This window comes from Neurospora hispaniola (assembly GCF_033458365.1).
Source record: "Neurospora hispaniola strain FGSC 10403 chromosome Unknown B0T23scaffold_3, whole genome shotgun sequence".
Lineage (NCBI taxonomy): Eukaryota > Fungi > Ascomycota > Sordariomycetes > Sordariales > Sordariaceae > Neurospora > Neurospora hispaniola.
The window spans coordinates 3,325,165-3,351,709 of NW_026944408.1; the positions used below are offsets into that span (position 1 = coordinate 3,325,165).

At 52.7% G+C, this 26,545-nt stretch overlaps 10 protein-coding genes across 10 annotated transcripts; 5 read left to right on the top strand and 5 right to left on the bottom strand.

The window, feature by feature from the left end:
- Positions 1-1,314: 1,314 nt before the first annotated feature.
- B0T23DRAFT_440545 (uncharacterized protein) lies at positions 1,315-2,829 on the bottom strand (the record flags this gene model as incomplete). The annotated part of the gene is made up of 6 exons (XM_062840732.1): positions 2,250-2,829; positions 2,043-2,198; positions 1,765-1,899; positions 1,515-1,597; positions 1,417-1,463; positions 1,315-1,366 (listed from the first exon to the last, which is right to left on the bottom strand). The coding sequence occupies exons 1-6, from the start codon at positions 2,401-2,403 to the stop codon at positions 1,315-1,317; spliced, it is 627 nt and encodes a 208-aa protein (XP_062694363.1). The 5' UTR covers positions 2,404-2,829.
- A 3,013-nt stretch (positions 2,830-5,842) lies between these two features.
- B0T23DRAFT_312837 (uncharacterized protein) lies at positions 5,843-9,262 on the top strand (the record flags this gene model as incomplete). The annotated part of the gene is made up of 4 exons (XM_062834708.1): positions 5,843-5,884; positions 6,471-6,877; positions 7,116-9,148; positions 9,204-9,262. 4 exons carry the CDS (start codon positions 5,843-5,845, stop codon positions 9,260-9,262), a joined length of 2,541 nt encoding a protein of 846 aa, XP_062694364.1.
- Positions 9,263-11,793: 2,531 nt separating this feature from the next.
- On the bottom strand, positions 11,794-12,096 carry B0T23DRAFT_377811 (uncharacterized protein). The gene has a single exon (XM_062837048.1). It carries the CDS (start codon positions 12,080-12,082, stop codon positions 11,909-11,911), a length of 174 nt encoding a protein of 57 aa, XP_062694365.1. The 5' UTR covers positions 12,083-12,096; the 3' UTR covers positions 11,794-11,908.
- A 180-nt stretch (positions 12,097-12,276) lies between these two features.
- B0T23DRAFT_377813 (uncharacterized protein) lies at positions 12,277-13,456 on the bottom strand. The gene has a single exon (XM_062837049.1). It carries the CDS (start codon positions 13,062-13,064, stop codon positions 12,624-12,626), a length of 441 nt encoding a protein of 146 aa, XP_062694366.1. The 5' UTR covers positions 13,065-13,456; the 3' UTR covers positions 12,277-12,623.
- Positions 13,457-13,764: 308 nt separating this feature from the next.
- On the top strand, positions 13,765-15,897 carry B0T23DRAFT_419575 (uncharacterized protein; the record flags this gene model as incomplete). Its single annotated transcript, XM_062839710.1, has 3 exons — positions 13,765-13,775; positions 13,847-14,010; positions 14,154-15,897. The coding sequence occupies 3 exons, from the start codon at positions 13,765-13,767 to the stop codon at positions 15,704-15,706; spliced, it is 1,728 nt and encodes a 575-aa protein (XP_062694367.1). The 3' UTR covers positions 15,707-15,897.
- Positions 15,898-16,633: 736 nt separating this feature from the next.
- On the top strand, positions 16,634-19,648 carry B0T23DRAFT_440548 (uncharacterized protein; the record flags this gene model as incomplete). Its single annotated transcript, XM_062840733.1, has 3 exons — positions 16,634-17,693; positions 17,752-18,034; positions 18,098-19,648. The coding sequence occupies 3 exons, from the start codon at positions 16,634-16,636 to the stop codon at positions 19,335-19,337; spliced, it is 2,583 nt and encodes an 860-aa protein (XP_062694368.1). The 3' UTR covers positions 19,338-19,648.
- A 73-nt stretch (positions 19,649-19,721) lies between these two features.
- Positions 19,722-22,077, bottom strand: B0T23DRAFT_336210 (uncharacterized protein). Its single transcript, XM_062835803.1, has 3 exons — positions 21,923-22,077; positions 21,241-21,822; positions 19,722-21,179 (listed from the first exon to the last, which is right to left on the bottom strand). The coding sequence occupies exons 1-3, from the start codon at positions 21,952-21,954 to the stop codon at positions 20,111-20,113; spliced, it is 1,683 nt and encodes a 560-aa protein (XP_062694369.1). The 5' UTR covers positions 21,955-22,077; the 3' UTR covers positions 19,722-20,110.
- A 223-nt stretch (positions 22,078-22,300) lies between these two features.
- On the top strand, positions 22,301-23,594 carry B0T23DRAFT_121612 (P-loop containing nucleoside triphosphate hydrolase protein). The gene is made up of 2 exons (XM_062832045.1): positions 22,301-22,504; positions 22,608-23,594. Exons 1-2 carry the CDS (start codon positions 22,456-22,458, stop codon positions 23,198-23,200), a joined length of 642 nt encoding a protein of 213 aa, XP_062694370.1. The 5' UTR covers positions 22,301-22,455; the 3' UTR covers positions 23,201-23,594.
- Positions 23,595-23,690: 96 nt separating this feature from the next.
- Positions 23,691-25,166, bottom strand: B0T23DRAFT_121632 (ribosomal protein S5 domain 2-like protein). The gene is made up of 2 exons (XM_062832046.1): positions 24,813-25,166; positions 23,691-24,715 (listed from the first exon to the last, which is right to left on the bottom strand). Exons 1-2 carry the CDS (start codon positions 24,977-24,979, stop codon positions 23,989-23,991), a joined length of 894 nt encoding a protein of 297 aa, XP_062694371.1. The 5' UTR covers positions 24,980-25,166; the 3' UTR covers positions 23,691-23,988.
- A 39-nt stretch (positions 25,167-25,205) lies between these two features.
- Positions 25,206-26,544, top strand: B0T23DRAFT_377823 (Pre-mRNA-splicing factor Cwf15/Cwc15). The gene is made up of 2 exons (XM_062837050.1): positions 25,206-25,423; positions 25,530-26,544. Exons 1-2 carry the CDS (start codon positions 25,391-25,393, stop codon positions 26,307-26,309), a joined length of 813 nt encoding a protein of 270 aa, XP_062694372.1. The 5' UTR covers positions 25,206-25,390; the 3' UTR covers positions 26,310-26,544.
- The last annotated feature ends 1 nt before the right edge of the window (position 26,545 follows it).

The window sequence follows — 26,545 nt, forward strand, 5'->3', positions numbered from 1 at the left end:
TTTAAGGACTGATGTGTAGTGTACTACCTGTACGACGCTAGTGCACCTACAAGTAAGTGATCCAATGTGAGGTACCTTGATGGCACCAGACATTGCTGCCACTCGCAAAGGAGGTGTATATAGTGCCTTGGCGTTGCGGCAGCTACCCGTAGGCCATGGCAGGAGAAAGGAAACACCTCAGATGCTCCTTCGTCCAGAGACAGCGACTTCCAATTAGTTTGTTGGCAGCCTGAATGAGATGGTAGCGCTTGCAGCGCTCGAGGCCCATCGATCCAATCAATCCATGCTCGGAGACAAAATAAAGTCAAGGTTTTATAAACTGAAGCGAGGAACAACAAGAGATCAGGTGGCTCACCTATTGGCTGCAATACTCATGCACATGTTGAATCTCGCGATAAGTCACTTCCAAACGCACACTTAAGGCATTTCCCAAACGAGCCCATACTGCATGTCAGGGCGGCCGTTGAGCAATCGGATGTCGGCCATGAAGCATCATGATCCTGAACAACCCTGGTGCCTCGATTCCAATTGCCAATCCCCGACATTCAAAACGTGAAAGCCTCATCCAGATCGAGGAAGCCGACCACTAAGGTATCTTCGAATCGGAAAGTGTTGTCGCGTGTCCATCCAGCTCCAGTGGTCCTGTCGTTTCAGCGTTACAGCCAACACAGACATCAGTCAGTTTATGACAAATGTTACGGTAACGTACGTAATGCGACATCCAGGTCAAGACACTCGAATTCGTACAATAACATGTCTTGATGTAGCTCGCCCTGCACATTTAGGGTTACCAAAACGGCCTTCTGAGCTGTTCATGGTAAATGACTCACAGCGTAGAGTTAGTCCAGCGTCCAGACACTACTCTTCACCCTAGATGGCGGAAGAGACATATCCTTCATTCTTCATTCATGGTGTGGCCTGCCTTGATGTTTGTCGGTACATAAGAAGCATCACGGCAGGGGGCCTCTGTTCGCCTATGCATTTGATACAGTTAAAACTCCCGTCATTGCTAGACGCAGGATAGACAGGTTCATCGACCGTTGAGGAGCCCTGGTCCCCAAGACAGTAACACATGATCGACCGCCGCTGCATGCACTATATGCCCCGGTCAGCTTCTAGGGCTTCGATAGGCCCAACGAGTAAGGCAGATGCGGGTAAGGCCCGATGGTCCTGGCCTTTACCATAATGTCTTCCCTTGTCCTTGATCCCCTAGCGCAAAGTCTTTCAGTTGGAACAGCTCGTATACGTTATTGATTTCTGGTATCGATCGCATTGGGGAAAAGAGAAGGTTAGTCGTGACCGAGGCGTGGGCATTCAACAAGCAAACATGGTTTCATCATGAATTTGTGTGGGCAATCTGAGTGGTCTTGAGGACAAGTAAGGCATTAGTGGCCAGTACTTCTCGTGCGCACTCACCTTCGGACTGTTGTCGCCGACTTGCTGGTGCCTAGCCGCAGTTCGAACTTGAAGGGGCAAATATGAAGTGTCATAGGAGCACATAGAAATCCTCTTACCTTTCTCCCTCCGAAAGCCCCACGGGAGCCTCTGCCGGCTTGGTGCTTCCGGGTGGAAATAGCGTCAATGGCGGTAGATGGACCTGGAAAGGCGGTCAAAAGCCCATTGTCGAATCGGAAAACGCGCCAGCCCTAGGCTCTTTTGCTTCTGGGGAAGAGATGGGGCAAGGTATTGAGCAACAGCAGACTCATCGTTGTCCTTCGTTTCCATCCGTCGTTGATGTCATGAATCGGCAAATTTTAAAGATACCAAGTGTTTCGCTAAGTTGATTCGAGATATTCGCAAATGACGGCACCACCAACTTTCGCCATGGGCAATAGTGCAAATAAGTCAAGTTGCTGACTGAATTCCATGTCGTCACTGTGTCGCCATGCCAGGTACTAACTAGGTTGACCGTGCAAGTAGTACAGTACAGATTCTAGTAAATGCAACTAATTTGGGCTTTCTACATACCTGTAGGTAGTCTCGAAAAATATTGCATGTACCATTATTTTGAATTTGTCAGGGTCTTAGTCAGGGGCACGTACAGGTTGGTGAGTCTGGGCTGCCAGAACACTTGCATTTACCAAGTAACTCTGTGTAGATTTGCGTTTCCCGGGGTTTGCAATCACTAGGGGTTCCGCTGTACCGTGTCAGACCTGACAGGGCCCGTACACCAATGAAAGCCCCGACATAGACGCAGGCTACTTAAAGTATGTAGTACCTAAGGGAAGTCAGAATGCGGGGATCTGTACATATGCCATGCTTGTAAGCTGCAGCACGTTCCCGCTTCACCTTCAGCTCTTGACAAGTTCCCGTCAAGGGAGAAATGGCGACGAAGTCGTCGGGCGTGGCCTTGTATCGATACAGCTGCCATCTGTTTCCTCTGGCACTCTCGACATTGGACATCCCGCGTTATTTGAAACCGATATCCTTCAACGTCCCGTTCGCCCCAGAGACTCGACTCGGCAACAGATGCCGTAATTTCGGATTCGCAAGACGTCAGAGCCGCCGGCGTCGCAATTTAGTTGTGAAGGGCTGGGCCTGCCCGTGCTTCCTACTCAGAACGATGGAGTGATCGCAAGGGGAATGCGGAACCCAGGAGAACGGATCCAAATTTGACAATCTCGTCTTTGGGCCAGTAACCACGCGGGAATATGTTGTATTGGACCAAATATCGATACGCCGACCTGGATGGGATTCTGGAGGAATCACCTCATCTGGTCACACTGAACAAGTGCGCGACCCAGCTCTCAGCAACTATCCGACGTTGAAACGGGCAGAGGCATGAAGAGCAACGAACCAGTCTGTGCGTTTCGAAAGTCACCGAAAACCGAGTTGACTGAGCAGCTCCATCAACGCTGTCCTTCCCTTCATCCGTCCCTGACGCCAACAACACGATATCAAAAGGAATGTTTACACGGTACACCTCCTACCCAGGCTCGCCCGGCTGAGCCAGGGCACCACACCATATCTGAAGCATTGTCCAGTGTGAACGAGGTTGCATGTTGGGCCGCAGAACCTAGGAAACCAGCAGAAGCCTCATTTTAGATGTACAAGGAGCAAGGCCAAAGTCAATTTGAGCACGGGATATGTCCAATTTGCTACGCTACCAGCAGTGTACGCCACTGATCCTGACGGAGGGTTGCAGTCAACGTATTTCGCAACCAACCATGGCCGCTCAAGACACAGATGCCGTCATGTACCTGCCGTTGAGTACTGTATGGATGTGGAGGTACAATTTCGAATTGACAATCCCCAACAGAGTCAGCCATGGTACGGTAGCAGCCCAACCAGAGGAGTTTGATATCTGCAAGACAACCCAACATCTGGATTACCTGGCAGTTGTTGGATGTAGGAGGCGTGTCAACGCAAGTTCAGGCGTCACCTCGAGGCACGTTCAGTTGGCGAGTTGTTTGTTTGGATTCGATACTGAGGCCGTAGCTAAACATCGGAACTGAAGCACTCTCTGGGTTCGGAACAGAGACGGATGCAACGAAGAAGGTGCGGTGCTGCGGAGGTGTTCATGAAAGTTCTAAACGCCCAGCCAAGGTCCCCACTGCCCGTGCAAGGACAGACAGAAGCAAGGGGCATCCCCCAAAACTGACAACACCCATTGCTACCTACCTATGTACTACTTACGGTACCTTCTTGGAGGTCGGTTCTGGCATTGGCAGGCACGACGGAGGATGCCCCTTATACTACACTTATCTCGGCCTCATCTACGACGAGCATTCGTGGACGGCATAGCGTTCAGGGCAAGGCAGCCCCAGCCCTTCCACACTGCAATATTGGACTTTGTGGGCTTGGCACACTTTCCACAATTTGCACCTGTCCATTTCCACTTATTCACCACCCAGCTCGAGATCTCCATTGGCCTCCAACCAGCAGCTTGGCGACAGCATCTGCAAAATGGAGGTCAAGCTTCTTCACCTTTACTTGACCTGCTTGGCTGAGAGATCCGACACTGGATGGTTGGCCATCTAACAAATGAATGTATCGTGCATTCGACCTCCCCCCCCTCCCAGTGCAGCTTCACTGTACTGAGGTGTCAGACAGCCCAGATGCCAAGAACGGCCGCTTTGTAAGGACCATTTTGGAAGATGGAGTGTCGCAACAATCGAGCCAAACTGACCACTCAAGGCACTCCACAGAACCCGATCTGGTAGCCACATCACCATGACAGCCTTTGAAGCTACGCGGGCTGCTACGCTACCTAGGCCCCGGCCCCGTACATATATACATACCGGACAGGCAGAGTGACACGCCTACCCGACCCTACAACTCCAAAACCTCAGGCGGTGCGCCCACGATCTCGTGCCTTATTTGACCACTCTGGCGAACGACATTTTCGCGTTTATTTTGGGTTTGGTGGCTTGCCGGGATCAAGTTAATAAAGATACAGGCCCGTAATTTGTTCGGGATGGCATCAGCCGCTGCAACTGGACATGACTGGCATCAGGATACGCAGCACGCACCCGTCTGTTGCCATGCAACATCACCTCACATCATTCTCCTGGAGAGATACCTCCGAGGCTCAGTCGTCTGTTGATCACCTCCCGTCAGCCGGCATGCTCAACACCATCAGCTCCGCCCTGTCGTGTAATCCCTTCTTCATCTCTCCTTGGTGAAGATTCCCTATAAAACAAGCTGCCCGCCGACCCCAGATTGGTCCATGCAGCCGCCGCGACTTTGTCGAGTCCACCGGAGCCACTCAACGACAACATTCTGCGCGCAAAACCTGACTACGCCGTACAACATGTAGGCGGTGGGTCATGCGAACCTCTTTTTTCTCCGTGGGCTTTGCACTTTGCCCGCTTACAGATGGCGGGTCTTTTGATATCTTTGGATCTCGGGAACATCTCGTGGCGAGCCAGAGTCGGGGTGAAATACCCAAGAGGCCAAGGAGGCCAAGTGAAATCATAAGCACAAAGTTCTCTGTCTGGAATAGGATCGTCATATCGCATCGTCCGCCTCAGTCACGCACATGAAGCAGGGTGTAAGGGACGAGCACCTGCTTTTCCCCGGGAAGCTTGCTGGGTTCTCACCAGTGGTAAATCTCTGTGTGGATCGCTATGGTTTATTATGCGCATCATCGCTGCCGTTCTCTCCACCCGTGATAACCTTCGGGATCGCGACATACGTACACAGTATGCGCCATGGACTGGTTTTTTTTGACTGCGTGCACGGAAATTGCTTGACTGTTCACACGGAACCCTTTCGCTCACGCGAGATGCCGCAACTCCAAGGACCCTCGGGCTGTTGTATTTTTGATACACGGCAATACCAATACGACGTCGCCAGTTCTCTTATTGTCTCACATATAATGTCTGCCACACCTAACATGAGTGATACCGGGAATCTCAGCCTCTCGGTCATCCTAGAAACGGCACGGTGCGCGTTTATAGCCAATCCAGAAATTTCTTCAAAAGCCATACCAATGCTCACCTCGACTGCTTTGCGGACGACCCATCGTCAGCAATGAACGCAAGTTGCCATTTTAGACTAGTCGCCTAGGCACAGTACCGTCACGGGCGTTCAGGACTAGCATTTGCCGCTGATGCGAGCGATCCACTACCAACCCAGTCGCTTGGGCCGTGTATGCTCGGTCACGCCAAGAGGGTCTTGGTCGTGCTGTGTGGATGTCTGTGAGCTTTTGGGCCTCATGGACCTCACCACATGTACGCTATTATCGTGGTGGAATCACGAAACAGTGTCCGGTTAGCCCTCATTGATCCATCCACCTCCAGGCCGACATACCCATGCTACCCACAGGGTGGACTCTTTGCGAAAAAAAACGGCCAACAAAAAGGGAAGTGGAAATCCGGGCAAGATCATCTGAGCGAAAATGGAAATACGCCAACCGGAAGTGCTAGGTAACATTGAGTCTGTCAGTTTCCCCAGGAGGATCGTTGACAACAGCCCTGTCAAGACTTAGCACATACCTACCAAGCGACCATCACTTCAAACTGACATGGCTCTTACAACCCCTGCTTTTCCTCTGCGTTGCCGTACCCCAGCAGCTACCTATCCACTCACTGCCTGCTGACTACTATGGTACTGTGTACACTACGATTCCGCCATTGTCCCCGTGTTGACTTGTCCACCCATCGGAACACACTACGTACCAGTTCTAGCACGACCACCCAGCAGATAAACAGCAACTTGAATAGAAAGCGTTGAACAACAGAAGCATGGGTGGACAATTACAGGCTCCGGGACATGCTGATCACTGTGGTCCGCGGAACTGAGGTACCCTTGGAACTCACACGTCAACTCAAGGGCAGTGGCTTGTCTCGTGGGACGACCTATGCTCCCTTATCCACGGCCTCTGCTCTTGAAGTAGAGCAACAGTGGTCCAATCAGATCTATATAGTCTGTCCCGCTGGCGGGGACCTTGAAGCGCGATTTTGCCTCAATCTGAACCGATTCTTGCTTCACCACCGTTACGACATCCCGACTACTCGTGAAGCCAGCGAGCATTCCACCAGAGGCAAACAGACTATCCCAAGAAGCTAGCAAAATTTGGGAATCTGAAAGGAGGCTTCGTCTTGACCTACGCCCACCTAAACGGCGAACCTCTAGCGCTACGTGGTCTCCAGGACCATTCAGCGGGCGAGTCTCCTCCTGACGACGTTGAGTGGTCCAGAAACCTGCATACCATCCCACCTTGTCACCGCAACTACTCTTGCATCGATTACCCACCGGGACTGCTGGTCTACGCCTGTCATTTTTTTCTCTACTCCGCTAGGGGCCCCTCGAGCTATCCGCCGGACTACCCTCCTGTCGAAGTAGTCCCCGCTCGCCTCCACCCGCTGCTAGTCTCTTTGGCTCTTGTCTCTACGCCAGCTTTGTCTCTAAAGCTTGACAACTTAGCTGACACGTTGGTTGTACGGGCCTCGAACACGTACCCGACATCTTGCAGTTCATCCTCTGTGTGCGTTTGCCGCTACTGCAGTCCGGAACCGATACCGTCCTCGCTATTCGAACGTGGAGCTGGCAGTACTTCCGAGTCGGGTGCCACGCTCTTTTGCAGCATAAAGACTCACTCATCCGTCGCACCAGCCGCTAGCAACACTCTCTTCCCCAACAAAGGTGAATTAATAAACCATTCTATACAGTACCACCGTTAAATCCGTCAAGCTGGCGATCCAAGCTCTTTCCCGTCCCCAAGAGCCTCCCCGGAGGTGGCTCGGCGCGGACTCTTCAGACTCCATCTCTTCCATCGCCTACAGCTTTGGGTCTTCGAGCACGACTATTGGACACAACGGCTTACCAGGTGTCAGCTCCGGGTTCATACTCGCTTCACAGGGTTCCAACGGCGACAACGGTCGCCAGTATCATGGTGCTGAAGATCAAAGAAGCGAAGGGGAACAGGCAATGTCACAGAGGGGTCCTACACCTCACCTTTCCGCGCTCACATCGTCGCGTGACGTTCACTCCCCGTCGCCGTCCTACCGAGCCTTTGGTCAAGATGGACCGAGTCATCAGCATCGTCGTAACCTAAGCAACACCTCAATGGCCAACGTCGACGGAAACCACACTCAAACAGGATCGAAAACTTCCGGTGTGCACAACATTCTGAACCCTTCGGAACCCCAGGAGCGTCTTCCTACACCCGCCCCATCTCTCCCGTTGCCTTCTGTCCAAAGGGGTAGCCCACAGGCAACCATGAGAATGGGCCAGTACCCAGCTGATGGCTCGCCATCTCGCTTTTATGGTTATCAGACGCAAAGTATGCCCGGGTCGCGAACTACTACTCCAGTTCCTGCCGCATCCTCCATGGTGCCTCCTCCGGCTTCCGAAAACGAATCTCCTATCACCAACCATCCCTTTTCGATGGCCATGTCGAGGAGGATGTTAACCCCGAGGTCCCCAAGACCATCAAGCATGGGCCGCGGGACAACAAGACCCATGGAAGGCCAACAGCTCCCAGGCATGCCATCCCATGTTCAAAGAACCCCAACGCCATCTCACAACACTTCACCACTCAGTGGCCCCCCAAGTTTCCCAGGTCCTCGCCCATTTTCCGACTCGCTACACGGACAGGGGGCTTCTTTACCTCCGCCGCCTGCGCAACCGACTACTGGAATGGTTGCTCCGTCATCCCAGCCGCTTCTGGGTCAAAGACTTCCGCCGCCTGTAACAGCAGGGCCGCTACAATCCGGCTCTCTTACTCGGGATCTTGCCGGAAGACCTGTTTCTCACCCGTCCTTCCCCAGTCCTCCAACCACGACTACTGGACCTGTATCAGGCGGGTTGACCGCCGCTTATCTGCTTCAGGACCGAAGCAGGCTTGCGGTTGATGGTCGACAGCATATGATTACCATTACACCATCTGTTGGCGAAGAAATTCTGGTCCCAGTAGATATCCACCAAGGCTCGAGACAGGCGGATGCAAAGCGACAGCGAAACGCGGGAGCCTCTGCGCGGTTTAGACAGCGTAAGAGGGAGATTGAGCGGAACAGGGAGAGGGATTTGCAGAGACTGGAGGTTGAGAGCCGGGAGTGGGCCAAGAAGATGCAGGATTTGACCACCGAGCGCGATTACTTTCGTAGCGAGGCAGAACGTTTGAGGAAGATTGTGGCTGGCATTCCTGAATTCAGCAAGCTGGCGGATCCAGCACAACCGACTCCTGTATCGTCGCCTCCAAGCGTACCCTCGTTTTCGGTCGAGAACAGCCCCCGTGCGGGACCGCTACCTCCACCGCAGCCGCAATCTCAACCCCCGCAGTCACACCAGCTTTCAAACACTTATACTCATTCACGCACCCGGTCGCATCCCGACAACACCCATTCATCTCCATACGACGAGTCCTTGACACTCGAGAGGCCCAGAAGACGGAGAAGGACTGATACAGAGCCGTCGCCCACTACTGGAGCTTACGCATATAACACGCCCGCTCCCATGACCATGCCCCAATCAGCCTTCGGACTGGCTCAGTCACCTCATCTTCCTCCTCCAAGATTACCCCCTCTTCGGGGACTTGATCAGCCTCAATCGACCTCAACCCCGCCCCCTGCATCTAATGGACCGCATGCTGTCCCCTTGACTTCGCAAAGCCCATCAGGCGGTGCCTATCAGCCCTATCCTCCTGCGCCCGCTCCTAGGCCAGAGATAGGATGGGCTATTAGCCAAAGAGGCCCCCTCGAAGGTACCCATAGACATCCGTTGCAGGGGTCTCATGGTCATACTGACAGCCTACGAAGGCCAGTTGAGCAATGGAGGCATGAGCCGCATTCCAACCGACCCGCCGCTTAACGAGTGATCTCGGCCCAACCACACAACATTACGCTCTCTATTTTTGCATCTTTCTTTTGTCTTCTCCCCTGATCTAGAGTTATCTGAAAGCGAGCCCGGGCAACCGGCAATGGCTTTTTCCTTGATGAGAGCGTGCTTCTTTTCTTAGACTTTGTGTCTTACTACCTTCGTTTTGTATCAAAATTCCATTTGTCATGTTGATTATACGTCGCTCCTTGTTTCACATTCATCATCACTTTTTTTTTTCTTTTTTTTTTTTTCTTCTTTATAACTGTTACCTCCTGAACCAAGCTTACGTTCGAGCGTCATACGGCTGGTCCTTACCGCTACCTACCGTTCGCTTACGCACCTAATCCTTCTACAACCACGGCTTATCAACCTACTAATCAGCCTTCAAATATCGCAGCTCCGCTGCTCCATTAGTCTGTTAATATCCCTGCCCATAACGGGGCTGAGAGGAAGTGGTCACGGGAACATGTCCCGCGGGTTTCTTAATTTGGTGTGCACACAGGGTCATCATCATTGGGCTGGTGTTTTATGGGGATTTGATTTTCTTCATGTCCGGAGTTGGCGCTTTGTGTTTTTGGCCGTTCGTTATATTGCATCTGGACTTTTTTCCATTTACGGGGGACCACAGGGGTCATAATTTCTGTTGTTTTTAATGGGACTGGCAAATTACGGGTAGAACCCGTCTGGGGGGAATGTCAGGGGCTCGTGACTGTCTAGGAGATAGATGACCCTTTAATTGGCTAAGGCGGCGTTTGTTATCAAAAGCTACGCCGAGGATGGAGTGTGCGGTTTGGGAATAGGATAAATAAAGCTTAATAGTTGAGCAGAATAACGGGCTACCGCATGTATGTCTTTGAATGATGGCACTGTCTGAGGCCTGGATATGTGAAAATTGCGGATTCCAATGCAAAATCCATCCAAGTTTTGAAGAGTGATCAGATGTTCACACTCGCCGTCACATTCAGCTCCTCGCAATCGTCCTTCCAACCTCCGGCGAGGTTGGAAATGAAATGTGATATTTACACGTTAACCCAGCAGATATTTTGGGTCACGGAAGCCCGAACCTGATACACCATATTAGAAATGCGAATTCTCGCTGACTCTCGGGTCGCATTTCATCATTTAGCGATCCAGTCCCGTAACAGTGCTTCATCTCATCACACTCCAGGGGGCATTCACACAACATGTGGCACCCCTGGAATACACTGGTAAAATTGATAATCGAGATCAAAAACCAAAGCGTAGGCATGACACCCGCTCATAAAGTGACATCATGGCCGCTTTAAGATTAGGTTTCAAAGCGGAGTCTGCAAGCGAACCATGAGGATGGGGCGACGGAAACGTGGAGGGCGAGGGGGGTCTAGATGGGTGGGCTACCGAGATGAAGACTACGTTTTGTCGAGCACTAGAACTAGATTTTCTGTGTTACTCGGCCCCATTCATGAGCATTGTCAAAAATTGACATACTGTAGGTACTGTATGAGTTCTTCTAGACGCTCGATAATTTGCTTGATGAACTCGACATGACCAAAATCCGTCCGAGTGGTACCATTGATATTGCCTTGTTTAGGGTTGTGTTGGGCGTTAAGGAGTTAGAAAAGGGAAATGAAGTGAGACATTGCGAATACCGTTAAAAAAAAAAAAAGCAAAGCATTTTTGGAACTTGTCGGGAAATGTAGGCGTCGATGGCTGCAAAGAAGCATGGAAAGGGAATTTAATTGTGTTATTCGGGGTGTTCGTAAGTCCCGTTCTGAGTCAATGCCCCTGATTAAGGGTGCATCTAGGTAAAATTTTTGGTATAGAAGGGAGAAGATGATGTGTTTGAGGTCAGTTTACTGATGGTTCAAGAAGTATAGTAGGCTACTGGATTGGATGATTTCCTGTTCACCACATCTCACGTATCGTGACGCTTCGTGAAAGCCGTCAGAGGCTTTATTTCAGGTGTAGTTTGGACTGTTAGGTGTGGCTGATACCTACACTGTTCAACCCAGGACTTTATGATTTGGAAGCACCATCCAGAAGAGAGAGAAGCTTTACCATTTGTGTCGTTAAGTAAAGAAACAAAAGAACAACTTCCTTGAGGCAGTGCAGATGACCTTCCCTCCCCCATCCCCCCAAAAAAAAGCATTGAAACCAACCAGTTAACGCCTTACGCCCTAGTCAACACCACAGTTGGTTGGTTGGTCATGGTCATGGTCATGATTGTTGGTGACGGGGAAGCTGAGGATGTTGCACATACAGTACAGTGCACATTGCAGAAGCAAGGCTGTCAAGGAAGTGAAGCTACCTAGAAATGACCGCCAGTCAAGGCTAGCTGAATGGAAAGAAAAAAATGCCGATGATGACTGCGGTGGTCCCGCCGCGAAAAGGCCATGCGGTGACTCCTGAATTCCTTACGTGCATGATGATCTACCGCTAGGTTTTAGGCAGCCAGGGAAAGGGGGAAGAGAAAAGGAAAACGTCGGGGCTGTTGGATGGAAGGTTAACTACTACAAGGGCCGGTGAGCCAACGATATTACATAGCTGGGAAGAAGAAAAGGGCGGAAAATGAGGCGGTGCCCCAATGGTGGTAGTGTTGATGGTGGGAGTGGTGGAGATGTGTTTTCTTACCATTCAATTCATTGTAGCTGTGATCCAAGTACACTTACTTGTGAATGAGTGATGTACACAAGAACCTTTTTATCGGTCCAGACACATGCAACTTGCACTTGGACATGCTCCTTCTATCACCATCAGTATCCCGAAGTGATAACAATGTGAGGCTTTTCCGAGGGGTGACCGGAAGAACATGGTCGTGATGGGGCACTCGCTCGCTCATCACATCGGGTTTCAAGGACCAGTCAATGTACGTGCCTAATACCAAAACCTTCCCTAGGCTTCATTTCCACACCATCACCGTCGCGAGAGACTCTATTATATGGCGGGCGCTCCGCGCGCCCCAAGCGCTTGTTTACCCACACGAATGAGGTGTGGTTGGGATAAGCGCTTGTGAGACTTGCATGCATCCATCCCCTACACTACTTTATGCACACTGCAGCTCATTCGTTTTCGGGATCTTGCCGCGACTGACGTACAATGTACCTCGTCACAAGTGGGCGGGTTAACTCCCCCGTCCTACCTAGTCCGGCCCCGGTGCTAGTCTCCGTCCCGCCTTTTTCTCTTGAATAAGGCTACGGAAGCTAAGCACGCGTCCTCGCAACTCCTCAACACAAAAGCCTCTGTTAAAGCACTTTGCCTCGCAGACCCCTTTGACGAGCTGCATGGGGTCCGCCAACGCGAAATGAAAGATGAGAGTGGTCATGAAGATCCGGGATATTGCCGGCAATACGTTCCTTTTCTTTTTCTTCTTCCTCTTTCATTTAATATGACCCTGCCCTGAGAACCTGGATAGCGACAGTAGATATATCAAACTTGCAGTTTGCATTTCGCACTATTGGTGCAAGGCTCAGCAATGTAACCGTCTGCAACATCCTGAATAGAGTGTGCATGAGGTACATACAATGTGCAGACGATCTGCTTTTCCCATGTCCTGATTGATATGCAACCACTTGCTTTTCTTTTGCAACTCTGTTGCCAATTGCTCGTTGATGCCTTGGTTGATCAGTACCAATGGTACGATGGATGTGTCTCACTTCCCGTCTGGGGAAAGAGTGCGATCGAGAAAAGTCCGGCCGTCGCCCACAACAAGCACCCTTGATGATGAGGAGGAGGAGGAGGAGGAGGAGATGATTGACGGTCCTGGACCCGATATCCGAGACCAACATGGAGATGCTAGGTAACGATTGGGCATCAATTGGCATCAAAGCCCAATCAAGGTCTTGACGGATTGTTCTCGACCTCGCAGGATTTCTGTCCAGAGTGGGATGGATGGATGGATGTCTCGGACTGTCGACGCTGACCACGGTGGTATGTCGTGAGGGAGTACATACTAGGTACCATTCATATGTAGAAGTACCTCGACACAGTTTCGAGACGGTGTACTACCCTCTAGCGTAGCGTAAAATGAAGGAGCCTCGAGCTTCGTTCAATTCTTCATTCCAGTACAGTATTGGCGCCATCAATTGTTACTGTTGAACATCGGATACGACTCCAGTAGTGAAAGTGGAAGTTGTGCGGAATTGCCCAAAGAACTTCTTCACCAGCGGAAGCAGCCGCGTCGTGCGGAGAAAGAATCCCGTCTCATGACATGAACCCAGCGAGCGAGCGAGCGAGGGGGAGGGAGGGAAGGGGGGGGGAAGAGGAGGCTACACTATTGCTGTTCCATGGCCATGGAAGCGGTCCCGGCGCTGATTGCCCTGGTGGTGTGGAGTTGGAGATTGGGAGCACATGGGAGATGATGGGATGGAGGGTGGGGGCTACGCTGAAAAGTGACAGGTTGTACCCTAACCCGGGCCCCAACTACTTTCCACGTGCGAAAAGGGACGCTAAAAAAAACAAGAAAAGAATAAAAAACGGACTTGAAAGTTACCTACGATACCAAAGTATTGTTACGGATACGCAATGACGCCAAAGTGGGTAATTTTCAAACTTACGGATCTGTGCACTGTCTTGGACACTGCCATTACTACCTCTACCTATTAAGTACTACCCAGTGGTGTACACCTGACCACCAGCGACGACACTGCAGCGTCAACCTCACCATCTCACCTCCTCACCTGGGTCGCCGCACAGCACACCAAAGCAGCAAAGTCCGAATCAACTCCCGGAAAAACGCACGGATATACGGCACCGGGGCATTGAATCAAAGTAATCCGAGAGGCCAGCCTATCTAGCCTAACGCGATCTTTTCACACATGTTTATCGCAAGTGCGCGCCTGAAGAGGCCCTGAGCAAGGACCCCCCGTCTGGGTTGTCACAGACCACAAGCAGACCGCGGACGAGATCCTCAGTTTCATGGGGTCGAGAATCCACAGGACTACCGCCCTTTGAACCAACAACGGACAGAGAAGCAAAAGCAGCAGAACCAATGTCCTTTGACGAATTCAACTCACCGCCACGATCCCCCAAACGGCGAAGAATCTTGGCCTCTTACAACCCTGTTCCTGTTGCGCCTGCCAAAACCGATGCTGAGGCACTAGATGGTAGCAGTGCAAGGGGTGTTGGTGGGGGTAGTAGGAGCAAGCACCGCTCGCAGGATCCAGAGTTGGACAGGGGCCGGTCACGGTCAACTTCAGCAGCGGCTGAGCCTCCAAAGGGCAGCAGGACGGAGAGGGGTACCAGCCATGACCGCGATGATCCCATGACCGGCGTTGGGGAGGATGTCACTGGTGGGGAGGGGGATGGTGAGCGTGAACGTGTGCGTGAACGCAAAAGGGATAGGGAGGGTGATGGGGACCAGGATCAGGACTCCGAAGGGAGGATGAGGGAGAAGAAGCCTAAGGTGACCAAGTTTCGATTTAAGGACAAGGATAGGGAATCACGGAGGAGGAGGAGGAGACGATCACGGACGCGGTCACGATCACGATCGCGCTCTCCTAGATCAGACCGGCACCGTAGTCGCCGGCATCACCCCGAGGAGGATGACCGCGATGGCCGGGGAAGGGAGCGGAGGAGATCTAGAGGTAGGAGCAGAGACCGCGACCGGGACAGGGATAGGGATGAAGAGACTAAGGACAGCGAACCCCGTCGCAAACATCGCCATCGTCACCACCACCGCCGGCACCGTCGCCATCGCTCACCTACCCCACAACAAGAGCTGCCTGATCATCCAGAAGACCCCTTCGCCGAACCCCCGCTGGATCCCGAAGCCGCTTTCCGCGAGTCTCTCTTTGACGCCATGGCAGACGACGAAGGAGCCGCCTACTGGGAAGGCGTCTACGGCCAACCAATCCACGTGTACTCATCCGCGCGGGAACGGGTCAACCCTGAGGGCGAGCTCGAACGGATGACGGACGAGGAGTACGCTGCCTATGTCCGGCAGAGGATGTGGGAGAAGACGCACCAGGGCCTGCTGGAAGAGCGGGAGCGGAGACAAAAGAGGAAAGAGGAAGAGAGGAGGAGGGAAGAGGAGGAGCGGAGGATCGCCAAGGAGATGGAGCGGAGCTTGAAGAGGGGAGAGGAGAGAAGAAAGAGGAGGGTGTGGAAGGACAGGTGGGAGGAGTATCTCAAGGCGTGGGGGGACTTTGCTGCTGCCGCTACGGAAGGTGGTGCGAAGATTGACGTGGCGAGGATTCCTTGGCCTGTCAACAGGGAGGTGGTGGGTGGAAAGATTGAGGAGATGGATCCAGAAACGGTTAGGGCTTTCTTTGTGCACGGGATAGGTCTGGAAGAGTTGGGAGAGAAAGAGTTTGCGGCAAGGTTGAAGGACGAGAGAGTTCGCTGGCATCCGGATAAGATGCAGCAGCGGTTGGGAGGGGACGTGGATGCTGCCATTATGAGGGACGTGACGGCGATTTTCCAGATTGTGGATAAGCTGTGGAATGATACACGCAAGAGCTCATGATGTCTGATTTATGGTGGGATAAAGTTGCAAAGGATGGCGTTGTGAGTTTGCTGGATTTAGTACTGCGGTAGCTTCACCATATTCTCAGCGGTCAGTAGAGTCTTATCTGGCTGATGTTGTGACGCAATGGAGCGCATGATCAGACGCGCTATAGCGATACAGATAATAGAACAATAACCTTTCCTACTTGTATATACACCAGATCAGTACCTACTATTAGTGACTGAATGGATTTGGTCTCGAGGCTGCCATACTCTTCTCCCCCGAGACACAACTCAGGGTTGGAGGTGCACTGCAGCTATCCAAGCGCTATGCGCAGGGTTATGTGTGGTGGTGGTGAAGTATACACCTACGTATGGCGAAGGAGTCAAGCCACAATCCACAGTAAGAGTTGCCTTTGAAGCATGGACTGTGCAATGGTCTCTCAACAGTGGGTCGCATCCCCAATCTTCCGCCTTAAGTGCCCAATGACCCCCTAAGGAGAACAAAAATTGGCAAAGGTTAGCTGTGGCTGAGAGTAAGGCCAGCACTGCCTGTGATCAACAACGAAGTTTCCACTCCAGTCCACGCAGCGGGTCCCGTGAACGCCGCAGGCAACAGTGGATAGAAGCCTTTGTTGCAATGGCTTATCTTGACGTGGGGCTCCACATTATTTTCTCGACCAGACGGGACCCTGCACGTCGACTTCATCTTCATCTGAAGTCTTGCGGCCCTTCATCCGCGACTGCGACTGCGACTTCGAACTTTGCTGCTTGAGTGTTGCTGCAAACTCGATCGCAAACTATCAATCACTCGACATTGCACCTTTTGTCGCTGTGACTCGGCCGGTCGCGCGCCTCGGTTGACTGTCCTGTTGCACTTTTTATTGCAAACTCTGGACTTGGTCGCCGACAGAATCTTGTATGTGTAAGAGTTGCCATCTCAATCATGGGCTCTGTCTCTCTGGACTCTGAGCAGGACCGCCTCTTCTCCAACCTGGAGGAGGAGTTCCTTGCCGCCGAGGACAACGAGAGGGAGAACAAGAACGACGTTGTCGACACTGACCTCGATTCGCTCTTTGGGGACGCTGCTGATGATGATTTGCATTCGCTCTTTTCCGAATCAGAGGACGACGACCAATACCAGGAGCCACCATCACAGCATGCCTCAGACCATGCCCCAGAGCCGGGGCCGGGCGAGTTGACGCTGCCCCAACCATCAGCATCAACAACCACCGGCCCCCAACCAAGCCAACAACTCCAAGACCAAGACCTACCCACGCTATGTCCCACTGACCTCACACCTGACGAGCTCGAACTCCTTGAGGCCCTAACCCCGCCTTTCACGGACGGTCAAGATGACCTGGTTGCACAGCAGGAAGGACAATGTATGCCCAGTGCCCCTGATCCGCCTGCAAGTCCCTTTTCGCTTCAGGATGGACACACTTCAGGTGGCCCAGCGGTTAGTACTCAGACTCCTTCAGATTTACCCCCCGAGCCCGCCCTGTCGTTGGAGTCGTTGGATTGGTTGGGGGAGGTCACGTTTGACGACGCAGATATAGAGGCTGCTCTTGCGCAGATGGAAAGACCTGAGCTCTTACTGAACGGGATGGTTGACCAAGTCTCAGACCCCCAGCAGGGCGAAGGCTCTCAACAACAGCCTCAACAACAATCCATCTCGCAAAACTACTCCGAGATCCCTGCACAGGACAGTGCTCCAAACTCTAGTCCTCCTCTGGATAACAGCTCTCCACAAGCTCAAGAGCCTTGTGCTGGTCTGCCCGGGGTCAATGCCTTACCACAGGCAAATGATCCAAACCTCCTCACTCCTCCTGCCAGTTCCCCGGAAAACACACCACCAGCTCCTGCGGACAATCAGTACATTCGGGTGAGCGAAATCCCCGGTTTTCGCTACGGTCACTGCTATACCAACCGAGGAGCAACCATCACAGGGCGTATCGATCTCTACCCGAACCAGCTCCCGATTCTTCTGGACTATATCACCCTTGGTAAGTTCTCACCCCAATCACCTGAACCTTGGTTGGACCCGTGCTAATGTTTTTGCAGACCGGAACTCAAGATTGTCGATACTGTATCGACGGCTCGAACTCAATGACTGGCAGGGCAAAGAGCTCAACAAGGAGATGAAGGACTTCGTGCTGAACTCCGTTTTCCAGAGCCTTGTTTACCACAAGACCCAGGGTGATGTGAGGGGCATGAAGATTATGTTGGGAGGTGCCGCATATTATATGCTCACGACCGGTTGGGGAGAAAAGTGGTTCGGTTCGACAGAGTGCTATGTTTCGCCTGGAAATAGGCGCCAAACCATATGGCCCAGAGACTCGACCATGTAAGTTGTCAAAAACCTGAAATACCTCCCTGGTGAAGGACAGCTGCTAACTTGAGTTGGTAGTATTATGGTCCACTTCATGGGGCTCCTCTATCGCATTGTTTACCAGCAACAAGTTTTCTTTCGAAAAAAGGAAAAGGACGCGGCAAAGAACAACCCGAGCGCCTTGCTCTCGCCAGAACCCTCTGAGGCATCCGTATCTTCACCCGCGCCAGTTGCCGAGTTGGAAGCGTTTTCACCGGAAGCAACCACTGCCTCGCCAGAAACGGGTTCTGAAGGGTCAGAGACATGCTCCGAAGGTGTAATGATGACTGCAACAACAACTTCTAGCACCAGTTTGCAAGCTGTGATGGAAAGTGTCGAGACTGGAGCGTCGAGTTCTTTAGAAATATGCGGCAACACGACTACAACACCTGCGATCGAGACTCCTTCCAATAACGTCACTGAGAACACTCTACCAGTGGAGATCGAGACCACGAGCGAACCCAAAGTTACCGAAACTCCTATATCAGTCTCCATCCCAGGGTCATGTACGGCTTCCGTTGGCGTCGTCATACCGGTTTTGGAAAGCACCGCCATGGCTCCTGTCGAGACGAGGGTGCCAACTATCGCAACCGAGACCACTCAAATTTCCGCTCCTGTTCCCATAGCTGCCACGGCTACCACCACCGTAACTCCTGTTCAGACGACAGCACCAGGTAGTACAACTACCACCACCCAAACCGTCACATCTGCTCCCACCCCAGTATGTATCAATACGAGCGTACCGAGTATCACAACCACCAGCACTGCCCAAACCGATACTCCAATTCCCACAACCAACATCTCCACACCAACCGCGACCTCAACCGCTACCCCTAAAACCAACGAAGACCTGATTTTCACCGGCACTCGAAAGCGTACGCACGACGAGTTCGCCAAGGGCTGCGAGAAAGAAGTAGCCCAACAAGCAACAACAGGTCCAGTCCCGGTCGCAACCTTCGTCCTCGACGTCCCCGACGACGCCGACCTGACCTACCACGTGCACATGAAGAATCGTTCGACCAACGAAGACGTCAGCCCGCCCGTGACGTACCAGCACTCCCTCTCGCCCATTGTGAGAAGCGGGTTCTACACGTACATTATGAACACCATCGGGACCATCTGCGGCAGAACTAGCGTTTCTCCGTACATCCATGTCCTGTCGGCCGGCTGCCCACGGAATGTGAAAAGTGATGCCGATTGGGACTCGGTGGTGATGGATGTGTATAATCAGAAGTTGGTGGGGAAGGAGGGGCCCGTTTTGGTTATGTGTTATGTATGAGGTGAAGGGATTAAGTTTGTCAGAAAGGGCGTATGTCAGCAGGGTAGGATCGAGGAGTTTCAGAGAAGGGAGTCAAGAGCAAGTTCTTGTTGTGGGGGGAAAGAACAAAAGGCAGACTGGCATTCTCCGGATTTACTGCAGTCCGACAAGTTTACGTGTCGAGCAAGGATTCATGTGTCCTTGGACAAAGGGTATCAGAGTGTAGTCTCTGGGATGAAGGCATGTTGCAGGTTCGGCGTTGAGAAAAAGTGTGTTTGAAGTTATCAGGATGTCTGATAGTACCCACAGAAGGTGTGGGTTCTCAGAATGGCTTTTTTTTTTTTTTTTTTTTTTTTTTTTTTTTTTTTTTTTTTTTTTTATTTCTTTCTTTCTTTTTTTGTCTTCGGGGGATGGCTATGCTCTCGTTGACAGCGTTTCCTCCAACAAGGTAGCCGAAAAGGAGTTTTGGTTTGTTAGACATTTCTTTTGCTTTCACTATACCCTTAGGTTAGATCAGTCTCTATGAGGAACAATTCACGTTTGGGTTGATGGTGTGTCCTATCCTTTCAAGCGCTTGTCTTTCTCAACAGTGCAGTAACCTTCTCTCATCCCCTCTTCCTAGTAGCCCAAATCTTCGCAATACCGGACCATAACAAGCATAAGAGGAAGGTAGATAGCACTTCAGATTAGAACTACATCGAATATATATTCGGATCCTCCAAGCTCATATACTACCTCGTTCACATTCCGTAAACGCCAGTGCTCAAGAAAGCCTCCTTCTTCCCACAGCCTCCTCAACGAGAAACGCACTCAGCCCCATAGACAGCCGACGAGCCGACACCCAGTCCTCCCAGCGCAGTCAACCCCCACGCAAGAGCCGCCGATTCCCAATCAAACTCATCATCCGGCAAAACATCACCCTCCACAGCCTGTGCCTTGACCGCCGGTGTGGGCTCGTAAGTCGAGTCACTGACCGCATCAGGTACACCAGCCACCTCGTCAATGGTTCCCAGCTCCCGCTCCGGTGTCGGTTCTTGCTTGATCTTGCGTGGTCTCCCCCGTCTCCTCGGCGCTTCCTTCGGGCTAGTATCCGCGTTATCATTGGCACTAAGAGCCTCGGCAAGCTTCGAGCTAACGTGCTTGCCACGGTCCCTAAGCTTCATGGTCAAGCCCGAAGACGAGCTCGGGCGCGAGGGTTCGCTTTCCGAAATCGACTCGGAGGGTTCTGTGCTGCCCATTTCCACAGCCTTTGGGTTGGAAGCGGGGAGTTCCTTCCTTCCCGACTTCCTTCCGTAGAACGGTGCTACCGCCTTGAGCATGTGATCTACGTCCAAGGCGCGAACTGCCGCCCAAATACCCAGGCTGAAGGCGCATAGGAGAACATCCTTGCCGGCGGCTGCGACGGCCGGGTGGTCATTTATTGAGCCTAGAATCTTTTCCATGGCGGTTGTGCTTCGTTCCCATGCTGATCGCTTTTCGATGTCGAAGGGGATTCGGACGCTGTGGCGGTGCTTGTACGAGCCGGGGAGGTTATCCCACAGAGCGGCAATGGATGTCTTGCCGTGTAGCAGGAGGCTGGCGACGGACATGACGTTGAAGAGTTTTGTGAAGGAACTGTAGCTGTCGTGTGGCTCGGCTTGGATCTTTCCCCAGGACTTGGGAATGATGGCTGGCAGAACCAGAGGCGCAATAGACAATGCTTTGGAAATCGCAACGGCTGTAGGAAAGTGAATGGTTCCTGCGGTTCGGGGCGCCCAGAGCATAACCGCATAGTTGAGAACGAGGAGGATGTGGAAGAAGGCGGGCTTCGGGAACCAGTTGGTTGGTTTCGGTGGGAACGCACGAGCGAGGAGCCTCGATAGTCTACATGGTCATTAGTTACCCAGACTGTAGAATAGTTGGAAATACCAATCGTGAACCATACCTCGACATGTGGGTATTACCAATGGGCACAGGAGTCAAGAGCATAGCAACGTAGAACAAGTTCTGCGCAAAAGAGAGGTTTACCAGATGCGCAAGCAGTGCATACGCCCAAAGAAACGGGATCTTCCTCCTGCGACCTTCAACCACCAGCAACATGGTCCATGAGACCATTGCCAGGTCGAGCTGTTGTCCCCACCACAATCTCCGGGCTTTTTCTGCGATGATTTCGAGAGCATCGAGGTAGAGCGGTGTATCATTCAACCAAGCGCCGACATGTTCGGGTGTGAGGTTCTTGAGGCTGAAGCCACCGGATAGGGTTTGCAGAAGGGGGATGCCTCGTTCGGATGCCCATACTTTGTATGAGAGGGCCAGATACTCCAATCCGGACTTGATGGCAGATGCTAGACTTAGAAGTGACAAACTGCCCAACACTGTCACTAGCTTTTGTCGTTGCGATATCCGGCCACGCGTGTCTTGGGCTGGGCCCAGTTGGGCATACGATCGGTAGAGGCCCAAGCCGATGATGTAAGTGAGATAGATAGGGACTGTTATATGCGATGCCGCCAGAACCAAAGGTAGATACCTGCAGAAGTATCCAAGTTAGCTTACCTACTGTAATCACCAACGCGTAACCTCGGCGTCACTTGGGCGTATCTAAGTGATGGCGCATAGTCGTAACGTACCTTGGCTCGGATTCTAGGGCGACGGGAGCCATGGCGAAGGCTGGAAATATGTTCTCCGATATGATCTAACTGATTACTGTGCCATGAGAGAGAGAGGCAAAGAAGAAGTAAAAATCTGATGGGTTGGTTTGGGAGAATGGAAACTGGAAGCGGCCTGATGCTGTGAAACTAGGTGGCCTATGACGACACAGAGAGCTCCCCGCGGGCTCTTATCTTATCGGGCTGATCCATCCCTAGCGGTCCACGTTTCAGGCCAGAAACCCACCGAAGCCGCTAAACTTGGGATGGCATGCCCCTGTCAGGCCGTTAGAGACCTGTGTATGTGGGGCCTCGACGCTGTGTGATCGCCCCCCCGGCGCGTTTGACAAGTCTGGGGAAGACACGGTCCCGATCCGGGCTGTTGCGCCTGGAACTTGAAGTCTTCCATGTACATATTGTAGAGATTCTTTACGAACACCTAGCTCATACAGCTCTGCGATCTGTTACCTTATTTTTTCACACGCCCTTGTCAGCTTCCGGAAACAATTGCCAACATGTATCACCTAGCAAAGGGTCTCTACCGATTAGCGACCAGTAAAGAGGGTTAGCTTCCTCTTCCCATCCCATTTAACCCCTTTTCCTTTCCATCTCATCCCATAGTTGCAACGACCAACAACACTAACCTCTCCCTTTTTTTCGCCTGCAGAATACTCCGTCATCCTCCTAGGCCTCGACAACGCCGGAAAGACCACCTTTCACGAACAAGTCAAAGCTCTCTTCCACCCCGACCAGCCCGAGCCCAAGTTGAGAACGGTTCCTACGGTCGGCCAAAATGTCTCCACCATCACCCTTCCCGACATGTACCTGAAGCTCTGGGACGTCGGCGGCCAGCTCTCCCTTCGCGCCCTGTGGCACTCGTACTACTCGTCCTGCCACGCCATCATCTTCATCATCGACAGCACCGACATCGGCGACGGCCAAATCGAGCGCGATCAGAACAACGGGCGGCTGGACGAGTGTCGGGCGGTGTTGGAGGATGTGTTGCAGCACTCGGAGACAGAAGGCGTACCGCTGTTGATATTGGCGAACAAGCAGGACCGGGAAGACTGCGTAGAGGTGGTGCGGATCAAGGAAGGGTTGGTAAAGAAGGTCTTTGAGGGCGAGAAGAGCGCAAGTATCAGAGACTCGAGGGTGTTGCCGGTGTCGGCACTAACGGGCACGGGCGTGAGGGAGGCGGTGGAGTGGGTTAGGTCGAGGGTAAAGTGGAACAAGGAGTCGAGGCCGCCGGTTATGCGGTGAGAAGCGGGAGCGGTTGATGATGAAAGACCAATTCATGACATGACCCGCGTTCGCGACCAATATCGACGAACATCGACAGCGCTGGGGCAGAGGATTCTATGTGGGAACCAAATCCTCCTTTGGGGTTCGGCAATGCTTGGATCTTGCCCGCCGTTGAGGATCTCCGCCGCCTCCTGGAAGACTCAAGGACTAGGCCAGGAGCAGTACATGATCACGCCGGTTTCTTCCAAAAACACCTACAACGGAGCGCGAGATTACCCTGCCATCGGATCAAATCACTTCAAACTCGGACAAGATTGGATCTTGGGGGAAGTGGCGTAGAAGCAAATTTGGGGATCAGGCTTGGTCTAAACTAAAGTTTGGAGCTCATTGCGTCTAGAGATAGAGGCTAAGACCCTGCGGTTACCTGGCACCAATGCTTTCACCTCATTCATCTAGCAGCTTTAGCGGCAGATGAGGACTTGGGGATTGAGCTAATGGCGAGATACACTGTGTAACGTTAGATAGCAATTCCGGTCGCCGCTAACGGGATAACTCCCTTTAGACATGAGGGAGGATACGGCACTCGCGGCGCCCCCCATCATAATAATAGAGCCCATTCCGCGGAGTGACTTGCCTCTTGGACAATTCTTGCCGTTCTCTTTTGACTGAGAAAAGTACAGAGACCAGCTGTAGAGCTGTCCCATATCCTCGTCAGGTTTCGCCTTCAACCACACAGCCTTGTTGTTCTGCTCGGCTCCATGGCCGTACCTGGGTATCTCACTTCTTCCTCTACGTCCTCAACCGCTTCACCCAACAATGCGATCATTCTCCGCCCTCAACTCCGCCATAAACCCACCCTTATCCCTCCTCTTCGCGTCCTCCGCCAACTTGCCATCCAAGTAAGTGGAGAACTCCTTCACCTTCGTCAGCGCCACGCTGGTACACTGCAGTAGCGCAACTGCCTCGACCGGTACACCCCCGAGCTTCGCGATCTGACAGATCTCTCCGTGCCTGTTCAAACTAATCGTGACACTGGCGACCCTGACTTGCTCCTCCATCCAATCCGCATCCAACAACGCTGTCTCACCCTCGTCGCCAAAGAAACTCCACGTCACGCAGAAAGGCGAGTGCAGCCAGCCCAGCGGCACCGGCTCCCGCTCCGCAGGCGTGTACACCGTCAGCACGCCATTCTCCATGCTGGTGTCGGGCTTTCGGAAGTGGCGAAGGGCGGCGACGACGGCGAAGCAGGCCGCGTCGGTCAGGTTGCCGTCGTGCGAAAGCACGTGCACGTCGACCCGGACGGACCAGCACTTTTGCCCCGCGACCAGACAGAGCGACTCGGTGTCGAGGGCGCCGGAGCGCCGGACGGTCTTTTCGAGCAGGCGTGAGAGCAGCACTTCGGTTTCGGTGGGCCGGTTCACTTCGAAGTGAGGCGCGGCCATGGGGGAGAGTTCGGTGGCGATGGTGAAGATGCCGTCGAGCGGGCGGTCGGCAAAGGGGACTGTTACTTCGGCGGAGGCTTTGGCAAGAATTCTAAAGATGGGAGTCTGGTTAGTATCTTGGTGCCTCAGGGGTAGGATATGCGTGGTGTTGTGATGGTGGCGGTGGTGGTGAGAGTACACAAACGTACTTTGTCTTGCCAAGCGATACATTGGCGACGCCATATTCGTCTCCAAACGTGAGCTCTAGTGGACGGTATTGGTCGAATTCACGGCCATCGAGGCGAATCTGTTCGTCTTGAAGCGCCTTCAAGAGAAAGGCCTTCTCGTTGGCTGACGGTTCTGCTTCTCTGGGCATGTTGACTGAGCTTTGTTTACTTTTTCCCTTTGAAAATACGTTGTTGGAGATCTAAAGAATCAACATCACTGGTTAGGTCCTGCAGTTGCAGTCGCTATGGTCACCGTTTCTGCCACTAAAGTCCGCCAAAATTTGGCGGGTTTTGCCGCTGGCGGTCAAGAAGTGCGCCAACGAGACTGAACCCCAGGGCGTCATTGGATCCATTTGTACCACTGCCAGCCAGTTCCTTCTTCAGAGCCACCTATTGCTTCAAATCAACAACTTACTTCCCTCTGCAGCAATTTCCACTTCCAACACCACTCAACAAATCACGGCCCATCTCGCCCTCTATCGCGCGCGCTTCATCTCTCACGCACCGGCATCATCTATCAACTCAAGAAAAGAACTGCGTAACCTAATCAAGCCGCCAGAATGACCACAGCTCACAGACCTACCTTCGACCCGGTACGCATCTCACCACCCTCATCCTCATCCTCATCCTCATCCTCCTCCCCAACCAATCTCGCCATCCTCTCGTGCGCCAACTAACATCCATTCTTCTCAAAACCAGGCCAAAGGCAAAGAAGCTCTCCGCGGTCCCGCCTACCACCAGCGTCTTCTACCCGCCTACACCCAGCTCAAGTTCCGCAAGCCCGGCCAAGGCGGCGTTGCTGGGGCATCTGAAGAGCGCGACACGCGCGACCTGCGCGCTGAGCTGCTGGCTGCTGAGGAGGCGCACAAGGCCAAGTTGAGGGGCGGACCTGCTCTTACCTCTGGTGACGATGTCGATAACGAGAAGGCGGGAACCAAGCGCCCATTGGCTTTGACGAGCGGTGATCACAAAGAGGAGGAAGACCAAGAAGCGAAGCGACGAAGGATATTAGAGTTGACGAGGGAGATTGATGCGGATGATTCTTCTTCTGATGATGACGACGACGACGCCGAATCAGACGCCGATGCCAAATCACCAAAAGCCCAGAAGAACCAAGATGACGACGACGCCCCTTCAGACTCCTCCGATTCCGATTCCGACTCCGACTCCGACTCAGACGACGAAGAAGCCGAACTCCAGCGGGAACTTGAGCGCGTACGTCGCGAGCGTCAAGAGAAGCGCGAGCGCGAGGAGCTTGAGCGCCAAAAGGCCGAAGAAGAACAGCGCGAGAAGGACATAGCGCTCGGGAACCCGCTGCTGAACAAGCCGGACTTTACGGTCAAGAGGAGGTGGGACGATGACGTGGTCTTCAAGAACCAGGCGAGGGGCGTGGATGATAGGAATAAGAAGAAGGAGTTTGTCAATGATTTGTTGAGGAGCGATTTCCATAGGCGGTTTATGAGCAAGTACGTTCGTTGAGGGAGGAGAAAGAGGAGTTTGAGGTTGGGGGCTTGCTGCCGCTGGGGAAAGATTGCGCAGTGACGGAGAGAGGAGAGGAGAGAAGATACCCAGAGCGGAAGGATACAGGGCCAAGTAGGGGAGCTATATTCCTCTTTGCGACACATCTTGGTTTGGACAAGTTTCTGCAGGCATGCTCAGGGAGCGAGAAATAGACGATATCACAGGACACGAATCAAGCACAACCAACAAGACTT